At 46.1% G+C, this 18109-nt stretch overlaps 1 protein-coding gene and 2 pseudogenes across 1 annotated transcript; all 3 read right to left on the bottom strand.

Annotated features, from left to right (window-relative positions):
- Nucleotides 1-11402: 11402 nt before the first annotated feature.
- LOC136450481 (ethylene-responsive transcription factor ERF027-like) lies at nt 11403-12596 on the bottom strand (annotated as a pseudogene).
- Nucleotides 12597-12655: 59 nt separating this feature from the next.
- LOC136450466 (protein-ribulosamine 3-kinase, chloroplastic-like) lies at nt 12656-15894 on the bottom strand. Its single transcript, XM_066450914.1, is given in 10 exon segments — nt 12656-12944; nt 12947-13019; nt 13474-13550; nt 13755-13895; nt 14031-14149; nt 14247-14335; nt 14412-14486; nt 14821-14911; nt 15038-15191; nt 15565-15894. Coding segments are annotated over 10 exon segments (1020 nt in total). The 5' UTR covers nt 15695-15894; the 3' UTR covers nt 12656-12873.
- On the bottom strand, nt 15657-16967 carry LOC136450473 (xyloglucan endotransglucosylase/hydrolase protein 31-like; annotated as a pseudogene).
- Nucleotides 16968-18109: the final 1142 nt, after the last annotated feature.

The raw sequence follows: 18109 nt of genomic DNA on the forward strand, positions 1-18109 counted from the left end.
CTAGTATGGCAAAAGTGGCTGCATATATGGGTCATGAGATTGACACATGGTCGAAAGAAAAAAAAATCGCACTACCCACATTGTGTTTTCTTGCTTGTGCTCTCGCCTCGTCGACGTAGATTTTTTTAACACTTTTTAAACTAATTTTAAATCTAACACTGTTTAATAGTGTCGCCTAGTGTATTTGTTGATTGAATCGATATTGTTAGTATAGTAAGTTAGTAAAATAAATAAAGTTAGTATAATTAGTAAAGTATAGTTAGTATAGTTAGTAAAGTTAGTTAGTTTAGTTAAAATAGGCAATATATTAAGTTAGTATAGATAGTAAAGTTAGTTAGTTTAGTTAGTACAATTGTGAGTCTAGTTATATATTGTATTTAGTATAATTAGTTATTGTAGTTAGCCTTGTATAGATGTTAATATTAGATTAGTTAGTATAGTTATAGTTAGAATATGTATTAATATTACTATGGACATTATGTACGACGATTTCGACGATTTGATGAAGTTTCTTGAATTGCTTTTGTAGATGGATTGTTGTGTTAGAGTTTTTTACGGAGAAAGTGTTAGGGGAGAAGATTGTATGTTTGAGGATACGGAAGAAGAATTGGAATGGTTTGATGAACCTCCTAGCTTTTGTGTCCGTTTGAATGCAAACTTTGGTGGTGATTTCACACTGAAGGGGAGATTTGATACTAGAAAGACTAGGACACACTATGTCCTCATGCCCTTGCGCGACCCTGCTCACTGATCCCGCTACACTAGGGTGCTCCAAGGTACCAATGTGCCCATGGCTGAGGTGGTGGTGGAGAATGTGTACAGGATGCAGAGTGTCCTGGACGGGCCGTCCATTGACGGTGTTGTTGGCAATGAGCAAGAATTGGGGGTCGAAGGGGAAGTAGCTCAGGGTAACATGGATTTGGGCGGTTAGTTGACGCAGGAGTAGTTTCATTCAAGTCAAGTAGGCTATATAAGCAATGATTTCGATGTGAACGAATTCGAACTAGAAGAGGAGGAGCAGGAGGAGGAGGACATGATCGGTGATGTAGTTAGCAGTGGTTCGGACGATTCTAATGATGATCAGGGAGATAGACATGCTATGCCCACACCGGTTGATGCCATGCTAGTACCTGTTCATGGTATGCCATTACCAGTACCAACTGAGGTTTTGCATGCTATCTAGGCTTAGGGTAGACTAGTCATAGATTTACCAGCAGATGATACCCCCTATGATTCATGGGGCAGAATTAGCGAAGTACAGCAGTATGTTCCACCACCACCTTACACAGCAACTGAGCTTGAGCAACTAAGGTCGATGAACGTACCTTTCAGGGCATTCCAAACTATAGAGATATCAGCATGACGAATATGGCAGTTTATGACACCGGTCTCCAGATATGTAGGAAATCATTGTATGACCATGAGAAAGAAACCCTTAGGAAGGGGATGATATTCAATACAATGTCAGAGATGAAACTCTTCCTTCAGGACTATGCTGTGTATCACCATAGGTTGTACAACGTCACTCATTCGAACCAGGAGTTAAGGTACCACGTGATATGCAAAAATGGTTGTATGTGGAGGTTAAATGCATGAAAGAGACAGAGTGATGGCAAGTGGAGGATAAGTAAAGTTGTTGAACCCCACACTTTCCTAACAAATAGGGGGAAGAAAAATCATCAGCAGCTCACTACATGTTACCTTGCCTGTCATATATTAGAGCCCATTGATGACAATAATGACATTTTGGTGGCTTCTTTACAACGGTCCATATCTGAATTCGTTAAGTACGATGTGAAGTACAGAAATGCTTGGCGTGCTAAGCAAATTGTCCTAGCGATTCGTTGGGGTAGTTGGGAGAAAGCATACAATAGGGTGCCACGCATCTTATGTGCAATCATTACTACAACCCTGGCTTGAAATGGTTTATGGACATCGGAGGGATGTGTTTTTGGGACCCGTTAAGGCATGTCCTCTATCGTGTGTTCTGGTCGTTCTCGCAAATGGAACATGCATTCCAGTTTTATCGGCCTATCGTACTTGTTGATGGCACTTTCCTAACAGGAAAGTACAGGGGCACCTTGATGATGGCGGCTGCTGTTGATCCTGAGGACCAGATAGTACCCATAGTATTTGCTTTGGCAGAGGGAAAGAACAATGAATCGTGGTCATGGTTCATGCGGCTTCTACGTGTATATGTGCTTGGCCTATCTCGCACTATATGTTTGATCTCGGATCATCACCCAAGGCTTCTTAATGTTGCGGCTGAGCATATAGATGGGTTCCCGCCTCTAGTGCATAGATGGTGCATGAGACACTTTGCGACAAATTTCTAGCGACGTCAGAGTAAGCAGGAGGTATGTGACAGGGTAAAGGCTCTATGTTGTGTACGTAGAGAACACCAGTTTAAGGAGACAAAGAGAGAACTAGACAAGATGATAAATGAAGCGGAAAAGGCCTGGTTAGAGGCATAGATGGAACAGAAGGCTCAGTGGGTGTTAGCATATGACAAGGGGGTTTCAGGTATGGCATCATGACCACTAACTCCTCAGAGTCCTTCAACCGTGTATTCACCGGAGTTCGATCGTTGCCTGTATCTGGAATTATTGAGTTCTCCTTTCATAAGTGCAATGAATATTTTGTCAAGAGGTGAGAACTTGCGCAGAAGAATATAGCTGGGCAGGGGCGTTTTGGAAAGGCCGGAACAGAACATTTGAAGGAGGCCGAGGAATTGGCTAAGCAGCACACCGTCGAGCCGTATGGACCCCGCCGCCATATCTTTAGTGTACGGGGTAAGGGTGGCACAAACTTGGGTGGCGAATGTTATGGTGGACGAAACTACCGAGTTGATCTTGAAAAGGTAGAGTGCAGTTGCAACGTCCCTCAGATCATGCATGCCTCTTGCTCTCATATGATCATGGCCTGTAGGGTTCACGGGTACAACTATGAGGATCTACCATATATGTCATCCTTGTATCTCCGTTCGAACACCGTTAGTATTTGGGAGATGAGCTTCGAGCCATAACTTGACCCGACACAGTGGCCACCTTATAATGGTCATGACTACATGCCGCATCCGGATCTAATGAAGGTAGGGAAGGATAGGAAGAAGAAGAAGCGACTCAAGGGGGACATAGACGCTATGAGAGGGTATGGTGAAGATATGTACGGAGGGGGAGACTTCAATGAGACCCGTGATAGGAATCTTTGCTCTATTTGCAAAGACCCTGGTCATAAGGCTAGTAGGCATAGAAGACTAGGGCAGTAGGTCCATACATTGAAGTTGCTTATTTTCCTAGTGAAGTTGTTTAATATGTCTGTTAATGTTACTTTGAATATATACATGTGCTTTCATATTATGTTCGTATTACATAAAAAGTAGTTCAAATTTTGCAGTGCTACATAATGTTAATTTTAATATTGTTAATTTGAATACTATAACCCTTTGTTTATCAATTTGTAACAAGATAGCCCCTCCCACGTAGCACCAGTTGTGCCCACTTCTTGAGGTGGAGTACGACGACCCGCACCGAGCACACTTCTTGACTGACACCGACATAGAGGTGCCCTTGCCCCACACCGACGTTGGCTACACTCCCACTGTGTTGCCTACAAATCCGAAGAGACAGAGACGTCCGAGGGATCCTTACACTCCTAAGACTTAGTTGGTGATGTCGAACTTATGTCGAACGGATATTGTCATCCAAAACTTGTAGACTCATAAACCAATGAAAATGTTATGTGGCAACTTGTCAACTTGCGCACAGACTCCATTTATTTGCTATATATTCGTTTCAATACGTCACGGCAGCACTTGTAGTTGTTTACAGCACCGACAGCAGCTCCCGTTCAATTAGAATTGAGGCTGGTCGGCTGCTGTCTGCGTCCAAGTCATGTCACGCCATGGGCCTTGGCGCATCACTGCCGCGTCGTGAGCTATGGCGCGGCAGAACCTAGGCTTAGGGTTGCGTGCCAAACAAGAACATCGATCTACCAAACGTGTCACGCCGTGGGCCTTGTTATTTTACATTGATCTGATGCTAATAACATAAATTACACGATACTATTTTTAAATAGATGGGAAACATGCCAGATATATATGCCAGCCAACCGTATTCGAAATAATTTCACTCGATTTTGTTTGTTTTAGAAATTCTCAACGCATTCGCTATTATTAAAAAAACTTGGATGCATCGGCGAGCGATAAATGGATGGGTCGAAGGGTGACAAACGGATGTGATCACTTAAGATCGACCATGGGTAATCCGAGTACATAATACATGGGTATAATACATCAATAGATCAAAAAGAAAACAAGACAAAACAATGAAAGTTCTAGTACATAGCTACATTGATCATTAATAAAGCATGGAACTAACAGACGGCGCAATAAAAAACCCTCAGTCAGAAACATACTGAGTAAGCAACTCATCGTCTGAGTACCAATCCTCTACCACAACCCTGTTGCTGTGGCTAGGGTCACCTGCATTGCCCTGATCTACCTTTCGCCTGTAGTAAGCGGCCTTCGCTTCATCTGCGACCTCTGCGGTCTGAGTGAAGAACACGTCGTCATCCTCCTCCGCCTACAAGCCCATCTCTGCTAGAGCGATGAGCTCGCTCAGTCTGTTAGTGTCATCCTCAGCCTCCTTCGCCTGCAAGCCCACCTCTGCTAGAGCGATGAGCTCGCTGAGTCTGCCAGTGTCATCCTCAGCCTCCTCCGTCTATAAGCCCGCCTCTGCTATAGCGATGAGCTCGCTTAGTCTAGCAATGTCGTTCTCATCCTCGTTCCCCCTCATCAGACAACACAATCGATGATTGAACGGTGCGACCAGCTCATGTTCTGTGCTCATCTAACTTCTTTTCCTCATTCCTTGCATGAGCCACCTCCCCATCATAGTCCTCGCTGTATCCAATCCCTTCATGTATAAAATTCAATCAGTTAGCAACGCGATTATATTACATTTAAAATTAGGCAACGAAAAAATGGCTTTCAAGCACTCACTGGCATATAATGCAACAATATGCTCGTTCAAGACCTGCATCTGTACTCTTGTCTCCTCCCTTGCCTCCTTGCTTACTCTCTCCTCCTCCAACACCCTCTATCTCTCCAATCCCCATTTGTCAAGCCCAACATCGATCGGGTTATGAATACCACGCTGTCTAGCAAACTCACACATCTTGTCTTTGTGATGTTTAACAAATAGGTTGACTTAGTCAGGTCCATATCCCCTCTTTCGTGCAATTACTTGCCCCCCCTTCAGTTCATCCAAGAACTTAGCTTGACCATCATAACATTTCCACCTGCATTTCCTAGTGCTCTGTTTAAACAAAAAATTATATCATATATGTCTTAGCAAAAGAAAATAAAATACGATTTCATGTTTACCACAAAAATAACCAACCTCATCATAGTCAACCATATGACCGCAATAATGGCCTATTCCAAGTTCTAAAGGGACTAGGCCATAGTTGAATTTAACACCACATTCGCACATAACAAGAGGTGTTTTATAAATTACCCTTTCTTTCTTCTTTTCCTTAACCTTTGGCGGTTCTTCCAGCCATTGGTTCTTAGGACCATACAACCACTCTTTGAAACGACACTTCGCCATTGAAAACACCTAAATAAGGTGACATTAGTACATGAACACATATAGCTCAACATTTCAATACATACACTTTGCACTTACTTCATGGTTGTTTGGACACACAAACTCTAACTTATTCTCAGGGTTTATCACAGCTCAATCTCCGCAATCGCACAGAGAAGGTTCTTCGAGTCGTCTAACTGCGGCTAAGTGCTTCTCCTTAGCCGTCATTGGAGGGGGTAAGGGGGAGGTGGAACCCACCGCTCAAAGTGCTCTCGTGGATGTCGCCCTCTCCACCAATCGTCGAAAAGAAGGCACTTGGGGTCAAACTTGTCTGCATCGTCGATCCATTGAAAGAAAAGACACCTCTCATGAGCCTACACAACAAAATTCCAACAAAATATTAGTAACCTAGTAATACAAATGAAGAAAAAACATACAGAAATAATTACTTACATTAAAATGACTGCATGTGTAGAAGCAACGACCCGCTGTATCCGGATGTCTCGATTGAAACACGTCGGCCGGACGACCACAGTCACAGTTAAGGACAGGGAGGTCAGGAGGGACGGAGACATCTTTGCTAGCCTCGTCGGGGTACAATTCTCTAGGACGACCCTATTTTCACCACAACTGCTCCCGAAATATGTCTTCCATCTAATAAAACGGTTCAAATTAAACATCAATCAAAACAACGTAAATTAATATAAAATATAATCATCTGCATTGCAACTCAAATAATATAACCAACACTTATAGCAACAAAAATATTCATGGTAAACATACTTCTAACTAAATAATTAACCTTAACATCGACAAAATCAAACTAATATCTTCCTTCAAACCATAGCCCATAGTTCCCAAACATAATTTTCCTCCTAACCTTAACTCTCATTCATAATATTTCAATCCACCATTCAAACGAAAAAAGTGTGTCATTACCTTAAACGAGGTCGAGGAGGGAGGGAGACGACCAGGGAATGGAAGGGAAGGGGGGAAGGGAGGCGGCAACAGAGGGCCAAGCGCCGACAACACTTGGGAGTGGTGGGCAGGCAGGCGGGGCGGCGGGCAGGCACGGTGGGCGCGAAGGTGCAGCGGACAGGCGGCCAGGCGTGGCAGGCAGGCGGGACTGGGCCGTGGGCCTTTATCTGGCTATGCCGTGCCACCAATCAGGACGAGTCACTGCCGCACCAAGATCGGTGGCACGGCAGACCCTGCCACGTCACCGGTTAGCGTCCCGGTCGTCGCCACGTCAACCCTCTCGCCGCGCCACCATGCATGACATGGCATAAGCGTTTCGCCGCGCCAGAGAAATAGGCGCGGCCAAAAGTGTTAGTTTTGAAAAAAAATTAAACAATGTTAGATTTAAAATTAGTTTACAAAAGGTGTTCAAAATAAAAAAAATCTCGACGCAAGAGCGACTATGGTTTTAACACGCTCCACAATAGCCATCTTGTGCAAGATCTATACGGGTCATTGGTAATCCTCTCTTTCAAACTTGTTCCAGGTTAAGCAACTTCTCCTCCTACCATTAGCATTTAGCCCTAGGTAGATTTACATTTGCTAGATCAAAACGAATTTGTAAGTACCAATATAATTTGGTACTAACTGAAGACTGTCTTAATTTACTAATTTCTTTATTTGTTAGGCCACTAGTGAATTAGTAACAATCTTGCCAACTACTAAAGATTGTTAATCTTGACATAACTCAAGACACACTAAGCTAAAGCTTGTATTGTAATTGATTGTTTAAAAATTGAACTTGACAGAGAGACACAAGAGACTAAGCTATAATTTGCACCATAATAATTGTTTTCTCCACCAGCTCATCGTCATCGTCCAAGTGCAAGAATATGGCTTGGTGGTGCTGTGTAGCTGTCATCATCGCTCGTGCCCCCGAGCCAAAATCCTCTAACTTGTTTTGGGGATTAAATAAATAGAAAGAAATGAATACCCAATCTTCTAAATTCGTATTCGCTAAACAGATGCCGCGACGAGGGTCGCCGCCGGTCAAGCCGTTGCGTCCGCGTGAGCTCAGCAGCCTGGCAGCCGTGTTATCCGCGCGAGCACGTACAAACGGTCTGAATCAAGACACGGCCGCCGCGACAACTCATCCGCGACTAATGGACGCCCCAGGTGGCCTATCGGCCTTCTGTTGGCCGATAGGATCTCTCGGCTCCCGGAGAGCCGACATGACCATACAGCTGTCGGCTATCCAGTTGCCGATCGAGTTCTGCTGGCCTCTCACTTCACGATAGGTCTACTCGTGCGTCGGCGTGTGGCAGCACGAACGTGTCGAGATCATCGCCAACGAGCAGAGCAACAGGCGTGTCTGATGGCCGAGCGCACATGTCGGCTATTGAATTGCCGATGGATACCAATTGCAATGTTCCCCTGATAAATACATCAACCGCGTCGGCGGGTGTGTGTGTGTGTAGGGTGGGGGAGACTGGGAGCTTAGTCCTACAATTTCTGCACCCGTCATATGTGTACACAAATTTATGTATTTTGTAAAAAAATATTTTCTCTCTAAAGTAGTAAATCAGATCGCATGGGGCTCATCCCATGGATATTTTTATACAGTGCTGCACATAGCTGGCAAAGCCGTTACTCCGTCTGCATGCTAGGTTAAAAAAAAGTGCTAGTTCTGAGAAAACACTTCTGGCATATCTCAAATGTCTGAATTTTTTTTTTTTTTGCTGTTGTTCAAGCAGCATATAATTTTTTTAGCGTTTCAAAAAAATATGAATGGTCTCTTATAAGTTACCCTTTTAATTATACTAGTTGATTTGTAAGATTATTGCCTGAAAATTCCTACAAATTCAAGCACATGAAATATAAAAACTCCCTAAAATAGGTCAGATGCACAATTACTACATGAACTTGATGGTAAGGTACATTTAGGCACATCATCTCTCTAGTTGCTAATCCCAGTATGGCAAGTGGGTGCATATACGGGTCATGAGGATGACACATGGTCAGAAAGGAAAAAAAAAAAACTCACACTACCCACATTGTGTTTTCTTGCTTGTGCTCAAGGGCGACTACGGTTTTAACACGCTACCATAATAGCCATCTTGTGCAGATCTATACGGGTCACTGGTCATCGCCTCTTACAAACTTGTTCCAGGTTAAGGAACTTCTCCTCCTATCGTTAGCATTTAGCCCCAGGTAGAATTACCTTTGCTAGATCAAAAAGAATTTGTAAGTACCTTGCTGATTTCTTTATTTGCATTGTTGGGCCACTAGTGAATTAACAATCTTGCCAACTACTTAACATTGTTAATATGGACATAAACTCAAGACACACTAAGCTATAGTTTGTATTGTAATTGATTGTTTAAAAATTGAACTAGATAGAAACACAAGAGACAAAGCTATAATTTGCATTATAATTATTGTTTCCTCCACCAACTCATCGCCATCGTCCAAATGCAACAATATCGCTGTGCAGTTGTCATCATCGCTCGTGCCCCCAGCCAAAATCCTCTCATTTGTTTTAGGATTAAATAAATAGAAAAAAATGAATACCCAATCATCTAAATTCAGATTCGCTAATATGGAAGGGGGGGGGGGGGGGGGGGGGGGGGGGGGGGGGCTTAGCCCTACATTTTCTGCACCCATCATATGTGTACAAAAAATTATGTAATTTGTAAAAAAAGTATTTTCTCTCTTGAGTAGTTAATCGGATCGCATGGGCTCATCCCATGGATATTTTCCTTAGCAGTCACTGTTGCGCCGTCGCGCGGAGTACGATGTGCTCCAGGCCTGCGCCAAAGTTGTATTCCTCCCCCCTTGAGCGCAACAACTTGTAGCAGCTAACTACGAGCCAAATCGAAGCACACATCTACGGAGCTCCGCTTAACGCCAGATGACATAAGTTTCTTACACGATAGGGCACGTTATGAACGACAACAAATAAATTGAATGATGGAGGAGAGAGAGGATATACCTTGTTGGTACCTCCTCCCAGACCTGCAAGGAGTTCCAAGCTAGTACCACGTATCGTTGCATAAAAAAAGTACCACGTGTCGTTAACTCGACCATCGTAGCACTAACTCGAGGGTCGTAGGAAGGTCCCTGGAGTCGTCATCCATGATGTCCACTAGAATAGTTAAACCGTAGGATCAAGTTGTAGAAATACACGCCATGAACCATCCATCAAGAATCACATAACTCAGAAACCATACATCACAATTAATTAAAATAGAAATCAAGTAGTCTCAAATCTTGTAAAAAATTATTAATGTTTATAATATTATTGTATCATTAGATCGTCATATATTTTCATAGTAAACATATAAATGGTTATAAATATGCTATTTTTTTTAAATTCAGTCAAACTTAAAAAGTAGTTGACTTCTCGATACGTGAGATGGACACTTAGTCTGGGATGGAGGGAGTACTTTTAAACGTGCTCACGTGTTACAACGAAACATATAATTTGTTGCATACACCTAGACAATTTTGTAGTTTAGAGATTTATTCAACAATCGTGATAGGTTTCAACGTTTTGGAATATAATTTCATACCTTTACTTGACATGTTTTGGAATCGGGCCTTGTGCCATTGTTGCTGTACGCGAGTTATTTTAACTCGTATGACAACAGATCGTGAGTACGCCTCACGTACAAGACATGAATGACGTGAGAGTGCGGTAGGAAGTGAAAAAACATGCAAAACAACATATATAGAGTATAGATAAGAATGTAAATTCGAAATTAAACTAGTTGTTCTGCACTCGTATTTGAGAACGTTTCGGATTCGTATTTATATATCCAACTCAAGATATGGATATCCCACCAAAAATATCTGGATTATTCCCACCCCGGGCGGTGTCAGTGTGGGTGTGCCTGCCACAGTAACGGGCCTCTGCTCCTGCTCACATTCTGACGGTGGACCGAAGCGTACCGAGCAGCGGCGGGGCTAGAAATGCGACCTGCTTTTGTGCAGCGAGTAGCGACGCGGAATCGGCAGAGCCGTCCAAAGTGGCGGAAGAAACCGGCTCCGTCCTCGCCCCGACACGTAGTTCCCGCTTGGCAGGCCTTGACACGACATCAGCAGAGAACCTAAATACGAGGGCGGGCGAGCGGTGGCCGCGCCACGCACGCTAGCACCGACGACGACTCCCGAATCGCTAGCTGTTCCCGCGTACTGCTAGAGCGCTAGCTAGTCATTGCTCATTGGTGGCGCGCCATGCATGATGGCATACGGTTGCAGGCGATAAACTAGCCGAGCCGGATGCCGTTTCAGGCATGGCAATATGGAGGCATTCCGTTCCCTACGCCTCGAGTACACCGCCACGCCCTGCTCCGGTTGAAATCTGCCTGCCGCCCACAGGCCACGGCTATCGGCCAGCAGTCACACAACGTACAGAGTACAGTCGTACACAAACGGAGTGTGGCGAGACGTGAGAGGCTTTCTGCTACACTGTACTGTACGGTTGCGTTTGGAGAGTGCCACATGAAAACACAGTGCATGCTGGCCGATGATGGCGATGAACCTTTGGTACAGATTTGAGCACGTTACATGTTGGCCGATGCGATGGGGGGCAGATCTTGCAATGCAACGTACCAGTGCACTGGTACTCCTATAGTAGTAGCGATAGGATTGAGGAGTTACTCCTATGTTAGCTGCACTGCACGGCTGTATATACATCTGGGACACGCCTCGTCCATGCTCTCTGTCCTGCCCTGCCCTGCTTGGAGCCTCTGATCTCCAGCGAAGTGTGCAGAGCCCGGGTACGGGACACGAGTGCGGACCGGTACTGGAGTTACAGATGCATGTGTTCAGCGATCTGGTGGCAGAGTATCAGCAGCATCAACTCCGCCGTAACTTGGCCACGGCTACCTAGCTGATCCTGATCCACAAGTGCATCTGTTCTGTGCATGCAGAGCAGCAAAGGACATCATCTGTACGTTGACGCTCACGTCCACGTCAGGATGCAATGCATGCATGGTTGAGTTCACGAGTGATCCCACAGGCTCACCACGCCGTCCTCCTCCGGCGACAAGATGCCGACGAGCCCCGGTGGGCTCATCATCAGCCCCTCGGCCATGCTCGCCAGCAGCCGGGGCACCTGGAACACGTCGTCCTCGTCCACGATACGCCTGCCGCCCGCTCGGTGCTCCGGCACCGGACGACGACGCGCTCTCAGCAGCAGCTACGCCCGCCTGGGGCGAGTGGGAACGGGCGATCACCGCGGCGGCAGCGGCGGCTGCCGCGCGGATGTCGTCGGGGGAGCACGACGCCGGCGCGGGCCGCGACAGGGCCGCGCCGGGGAAGTTGAGCGCCTCGGCTCCCCGCAGCGCCAATGCGGCCGCGTCGTACGCGGCGGCCGCCATCTCCGGCGCCGGGTACGTGCCCAGCCAGATCCTATTGGACTTGCGCGGCTCCCGGATCTCCGACACCCACTTGCCCCCGCGGTACCGGATGCCGCGGTACACCGGGTGCCGCGTGTCCGCGCGCACGCGCCTCCCGAGCAGTTGCTGTGCTGTGCCCGCCTCCTGCACCTGCTCCTGCTCCCGCTCCATCTGCGCCGGACACACTGTTCTTCGCCGGCGACACCAGGGCTTTCCGGCAGCAAAAAACGTGCAGGAAATGCAAGTGAGCAATGCCAGTTCCGGTTGCTACGGCTACGACCACGGCCATTGCGATGCCAGGAGCGCGAGGGTTTAAAAACGACGGAGTAGGTGGTGGAAAAACTTGGGACGACGCGTCTGATTTGCTTGCATCGCTAAGGATTAGCTGGGGAGCACAGGGAGCGACAAAAAACTATACTTTTGAAGCCTTTCCGGCAGGGGTCGAATGGGAGGCCGCCACGTTAGGTGCTCACCGGTGGTTAAGAATGTCTTAGTGCGCGGAAGCCTTTTCACTAACGTTGTTAAGAATATCCAGGTCGCGAGCATATATCCGCCGCCTGGTGTTGTTTCGGCTGACTGGCCTGATGGGTCAGAGGATCACTATTACGTTGACTCCTTCTTCCTGGGACCGAATCGTGATTCTCCACCACACGGGCGGATTACTGGGACCAAGAAATACATTATTATCCTTCAGAGGCACAAATAAAACGTGTCCAAATGGATCCGCAGTGAGATATTTATTTGCACATACGAAGATTTTGTTCAGTGACTGATATAGTGGTGTAGCATGAGGTTATGCACGCAAAGAGCTAACAGATTTTACAGGGAGCGAATCCACAGCATACCGAGAGGGATAGCTATGGAACATGTTATGCACAGGTACATCATTGCTTCTATTTTCATGTGAGAATAAACAGAAGAAACTAAGCCGCCAGCACATATAAGTAGTCTTCGATTATGGACATAGCTGATGAACGGTACCCGGAGCCAAAAGATTGTAGTGATTCAGGTAGTGGTAGAGGAGGTAGAGGTCCCTCCTCTTCTCAAACCCTGGCTGTTTCGGCATCACCTGTATTAGAGTAAGAGTAAAAGTACTGTTAATGTCTCCATCAAAATAGTGAAGAATTGAGTAATCCACCGACCACAAGGCTTGGAATTTTAGTAGGACTAGAGAAAGACAAGCACTCAGGAAGCAAAGCTGGAGGTGGTAACTCTATTTTGTGCCAGTGCTCGAAAGATATTGCCTACAAAACAAGTAAGCAATTTCCACGCCAACACGACCGCCTTATACGATGGTGTAAGACAATAACTCTGTTGTTGACACCATTCTTTACCAAAGGAACCTTCCTGCTAGAGTTTTCAGGTCTGGGACTTTATAGGCCAACAAAAGGTAACTCCACAAAACAAATCTGACCCGTAACCATTAACCTCGGACGGTGGTTTGTTAAGTATGCCTATTATCCGTTTGCACGTGCGCCCTAGTCGGTGCTCCAACCAAATCTTCAGCAAAAATCAATGGGTACCTGAAAATAGGCATTATAGAAGTCCCCACCAAATCCAGCACACCAGGACATCCCAAACTCTGCCTCGTTGTGTCCATCTGCAGTTGAAGAACCGGTAATCGTGTCTTTGTAAATTGTTTGCTTGTAACTTATGCAACACATTGTGGGAACTTCAGCAACAGAATATTTAAAATAGAATACCTTTGATGAAAATTACTTGAAAGAATCAAGTAAATTCATCCTTTTGCAACCACTACTCATGATCCTGAATTTGAATGCTAAAATCAGTCAATTTTACTTACAGTAGCAAGCAGGATCCAATATTACAGGATCCCCATTGCTATCAGAGCTTATGTTTCCGCTCCAGAGATCACCATGAAGCAAGCAGGGCTCAATAACAGCTCCATCAAAAAGTGGGCGGATATTCATGATCAATCGCTGACCTGTGCATAGGAATTTATGCAAAAAGGAATAGAAAAAAATCAGTTACTACACTATTAGCAAAACTTAGCTAAGAACAATGGCAGACCGTGAGAGAAATGATAAATACCAACTTAATCGTCTTTTTCCAACTGTACCTTTTTCGAGTATGGCGGAATCTCCGTATCGTCTCGATGCCAACTCCAACTGGTAACCCAATCTATGCTTGGAGTAAAACTCAATCCAGTCATCAGTCCAAGTGTTAATTTGTGGAGTGCTGCAATAACAAAACAGGTGGATTAGGGAGACTGACAGAGGAGTTCTCAACTTCCGATACACCTGAATTAAGACCATGTTTCATCAAACGATACTACCTTCCAATAGTATTCTCAACATGAAAACCATATCCCTTATCAGATTTAGCAGCCTTATGCATTTCGGCAAGCTTCCTTCCCAAAACTGACTGACAAAAAGAGTTATGTTAATTATAAAGGAAAGAGAGGTGAATCAAAGTTCAAAAGTATTTGGTATATAGTTACCTGATCTCCCCTTGAAGGACCAAATTCAATAAACTCCATGATAATGAAAGAACCACCGGTAGGTAATGACCCAACCTATACTAGTGACAGGCATAAAAAGGATTAAAGTTGAAGACAACAAGTGATGCAGAGAACTACTGAAACAAGTGAACTAACATCCCTACCATCAGCAGACATTGGTACTACTAGATGATTAGCAGTCTCTACATCAGTGGGACGAAAGGAAATATGTATGCTAATTAACTCGCAGCATAAATGGCCAGTACTGAAGATTTCAGTCACTATACGAGTACTCCCATCATGTATGGGCATCACAGTACCGGTCATGTAACAGTATCACAACAGCAATGTCATTGCATTCCACGTTTGCAGTTGTACATATTCCAGCATCTGCTGCCACTTCTCTCACCTTGTATGGCAAAGGAACACGGATTGACTTTGTGTCATACATTGCCTTCAAACCAAGAGCTTCCCCTTCAAACATTTCTGGACCAATGCGGCTGGAACATAAAAAGTAGTTAATTCCATCATTGTCAAAACAAAACCGAAAGCATCATTACCTATTGGTATTCACAATCTCATGGCAACAATTATAAGTTCAGAAGATAGATTTTCTTTGAGCGCACCTATTAGTCTTCACAAAGAAGGGCCCCGCGTCAGTATCATAGCGCTGAGCAGAGTTAATGCAGCCACCACCAATGGACCTGATCCCTTTTATCTGCGTGGCCTTCCCTTCTGTAAGAATCCATTCCCTGATTGGGTCATCGCCCAACGCCGCCACTGCGAGACGCACGACAAACCCAATTACAGGCAAACAATTAAGGTAATCGAAAACTGCAAACTCCATAGTACGACACATGCATTCTGAATCTAAGGTGACACGAATTGGGGCTGGAATCTGTCGTGCATAAAAGCTACGCAGCCAACGGTACTAAACGGCCAAACCCAATGTCTCTCAGCACTCGACCGCCAGCAGCAAATTCACCATTCTAGTTCAACCACAATTCTCGTTGATTCTACTAGAAGTCTAGAATCAATCGAGACAGCACAGCACAGAAACTGAATCGGCGCAGCACATCACAGCGGAGAAATTAAATCGGCGCGAATACCAGGGAGGTTAATCAGTGGTGGGCGAGTGGGGAGGCAAGCTTACTGATGGTGGCTCGGGAGCTTGCTCTTCGGCGGGAGGCCAGGCAGCGGCGACGAGGGAGGAGCGAGGAGGCGGCGGCGGAAGTGGAGGGCGAGCAGGAGGAGAGCAGCGCCAGCGCCACGTTTGCGTCCATCGCGCTCGCCGGAGTCGAGCCGAGACAGGTGTGGATGTGGCTTGTGTTGTCGGGATGCTGATGGGGCCTACTGGCCTAGCCGCATCCGTCAGGCAGCAAGCCTACTCGGGCCGAACGGGTTTTTAGGTTGGGCTCTTTTCATATTGGGCCTCAACTTTATTATAAGCTCAACTTACGAAGCTGAACGGAATTGGTCTAAACTTCACCGGCTCCGGCGTCCTTCTCTTCTTCCGCCGCCGCCGCAGCATCAGCGGCGGCGTCGGCTTCAGGATCGTCAGCGGGCGCATCAGTGGCATCTGCATCTTGATGCTCTTCCTCTTCCACTAAATCCTTGCCAGTGGGCACCCTGACGTCCTTGTAGCTGCAGACGTAGGGCGCGTCGCGGCCGTGGTACGTGCCGGTCCACGCCCCGTCGGCGATGTAGCTGGCGTACCACACGGAGGCCGGGAGGCGTACAGGTACATGGGCTTCTCCGGCCACGGCTCCCCCTCCCGCCGCTCCTCGCGGCGGACGAGCTCGCCGTCGACGCGCCACTCGATGGCGGCCGCGTCCCAGGCGATGGCGTAGTGGTGGAATCCGTCGGAGGAGTCGAAGGGGAGCGCGTGGATCTTCTCCCGCCCACCGTCTCCGCCAACGTGGTAGTTGGTCTGGACGGCGCGCTTGTCGTGGCCGAGGAACTCGGAGTCGATCTCGTCCTGATCTTTGGAGCCCTCCAGGGAGGACAGGTAGATGTTGTAGTTGAGGCCCGACGTGTCCTCCGCCGGCGCGCGGATCGTGGTGGCCACGGCGCTGCCGGGGCGGAACCGGCGTTTGGAGCGCCAGCGCGCGCCGCCGCGGGCGTCGTAGGTGACGTGGATCTCGCCCGCGTGGCGCTCCTCGAGGCACGCCTCCGGGCAGTAGTCCACGGCGATCTCCTGCAGCGGCTCAGTGCCGACGGGGTGGAGCGGGTGCGGCTCCCAGCTGTAGACCTCAGATTCCGACGCCATGGTGGTGACTAGCGAAGTAGCGAGCGCTGGGCAGAGGTGGTGACTGGCGACTGGTCACAGTGGTCTCGAGCAGGTGGGGCGGAAGCGAAGAAAACGGGAGCTCAGTTTTATTTGGGCCGGGCCCGCGACAGCTGCCGGGTTAACAGCGCGGGGCACGTGGGCCTCCAACGCTTTGCTGTCCCTGGCGTTGGTTCTTCTGTGATCCTGCGCCCTGTTCATGACCTATCGCATCACTACATGACTGCGAGCGATGGTGATTGCCTGAGCGCGTCATTTGTTAATATCTCACACATAATTGATTAGCCATCAAGCGTTCAGGATGAACGCCATGTACAAACGGCCGTATATACAAACCTAAATATAATATTCGAATAAATATAAACGGTGTTACACGACATTGTTCTTGAAACAAAAGTTTAACAAGGAATATATGACTCAAAATCACATGGAACATAAACGATCATTTTATTATTCTCTAGCCATATATGCAACACACGAGAGCATTCACCTTAATCATAATAAGTTTATGTTTCACAATACATGTTTTACAATATATTATACAATTAAGAATATAATCTCTCAATAGTTCGATCAGGAGAACGTGCTTTGCATGGACACCATGCTGCATTTGGTCACCAATCAAAGATGATCCAGAAGATTTTCAAGTCCAAGATGCGGCGTTTGACTTCTTGCAGCTGAAGCATGCATATGGCTCAAGCTGTAGTTAGAAGTATCCTGCATATTTGTTGTTGGTTAATTATTAAAGTTAAAGTACTATTGATTATCCTAAAAAAATATGTATCGACGCGTGATGCATCTGAAGTGTATTAACAACTACTAATTTGCCGGTGATAACACCTTTAGATTAAAATCAATTTCAGCAAAGAAGACTTATTGCAATCAATTTCTCATATTTTTTATCTGAAGATATTCGTCTCAGTCATGCATGTTTCTGTCTACCATAAAAATATATATATTTGCATAGCGTTACTTGCTCCTAACTGGATTTTGATAGAAAAAATGGAGGCCTCAACAAAAAAAAAATAAAAGCTAGAGAAGCAACCTGAATACTACCAGGAAGATGAGTCAATTTCAGATTGTTGGCATTCATATGTTCGGAGAGCACTGCCAACGACGACTAACAAATGATGTACCAAAGACTATGAAAACTATTAAAGTAGTCCGAAACAAACAAATTAATTCACAGATATACACGTATGGAGTGGATTGTGTAAGCTAAAGTTCTGAATAGATATGCTGACTCTAGAAGTTTGGATGGCAGATGGCTCTATTTTTTTAGAATCATGTTCGTATGGACAGAGGAGTAGTGCATTCTCGAACATATACATTGTTCATGAAGCTAAGCAATTACACAAGTACACAGGAAACTTTACCTTGTCTGTGGGCCTGGCGGTGTAGATGACTTTCT

This window comes from Miscanthus floridulus, chromosome 1, assembly GCF_019320115.1.
Source record: "Miscanthus floridulus cultivar M001 chromosome 1, ASM1932011v1, whole genome shotgun sequence".
Taxonomy (NCBI): Eukaryota; Viridiplantae; Streptophyta; class Magnoliopsida; order Poales; family Poaceae; genus Miscanthus; species Miscanthus floridulus.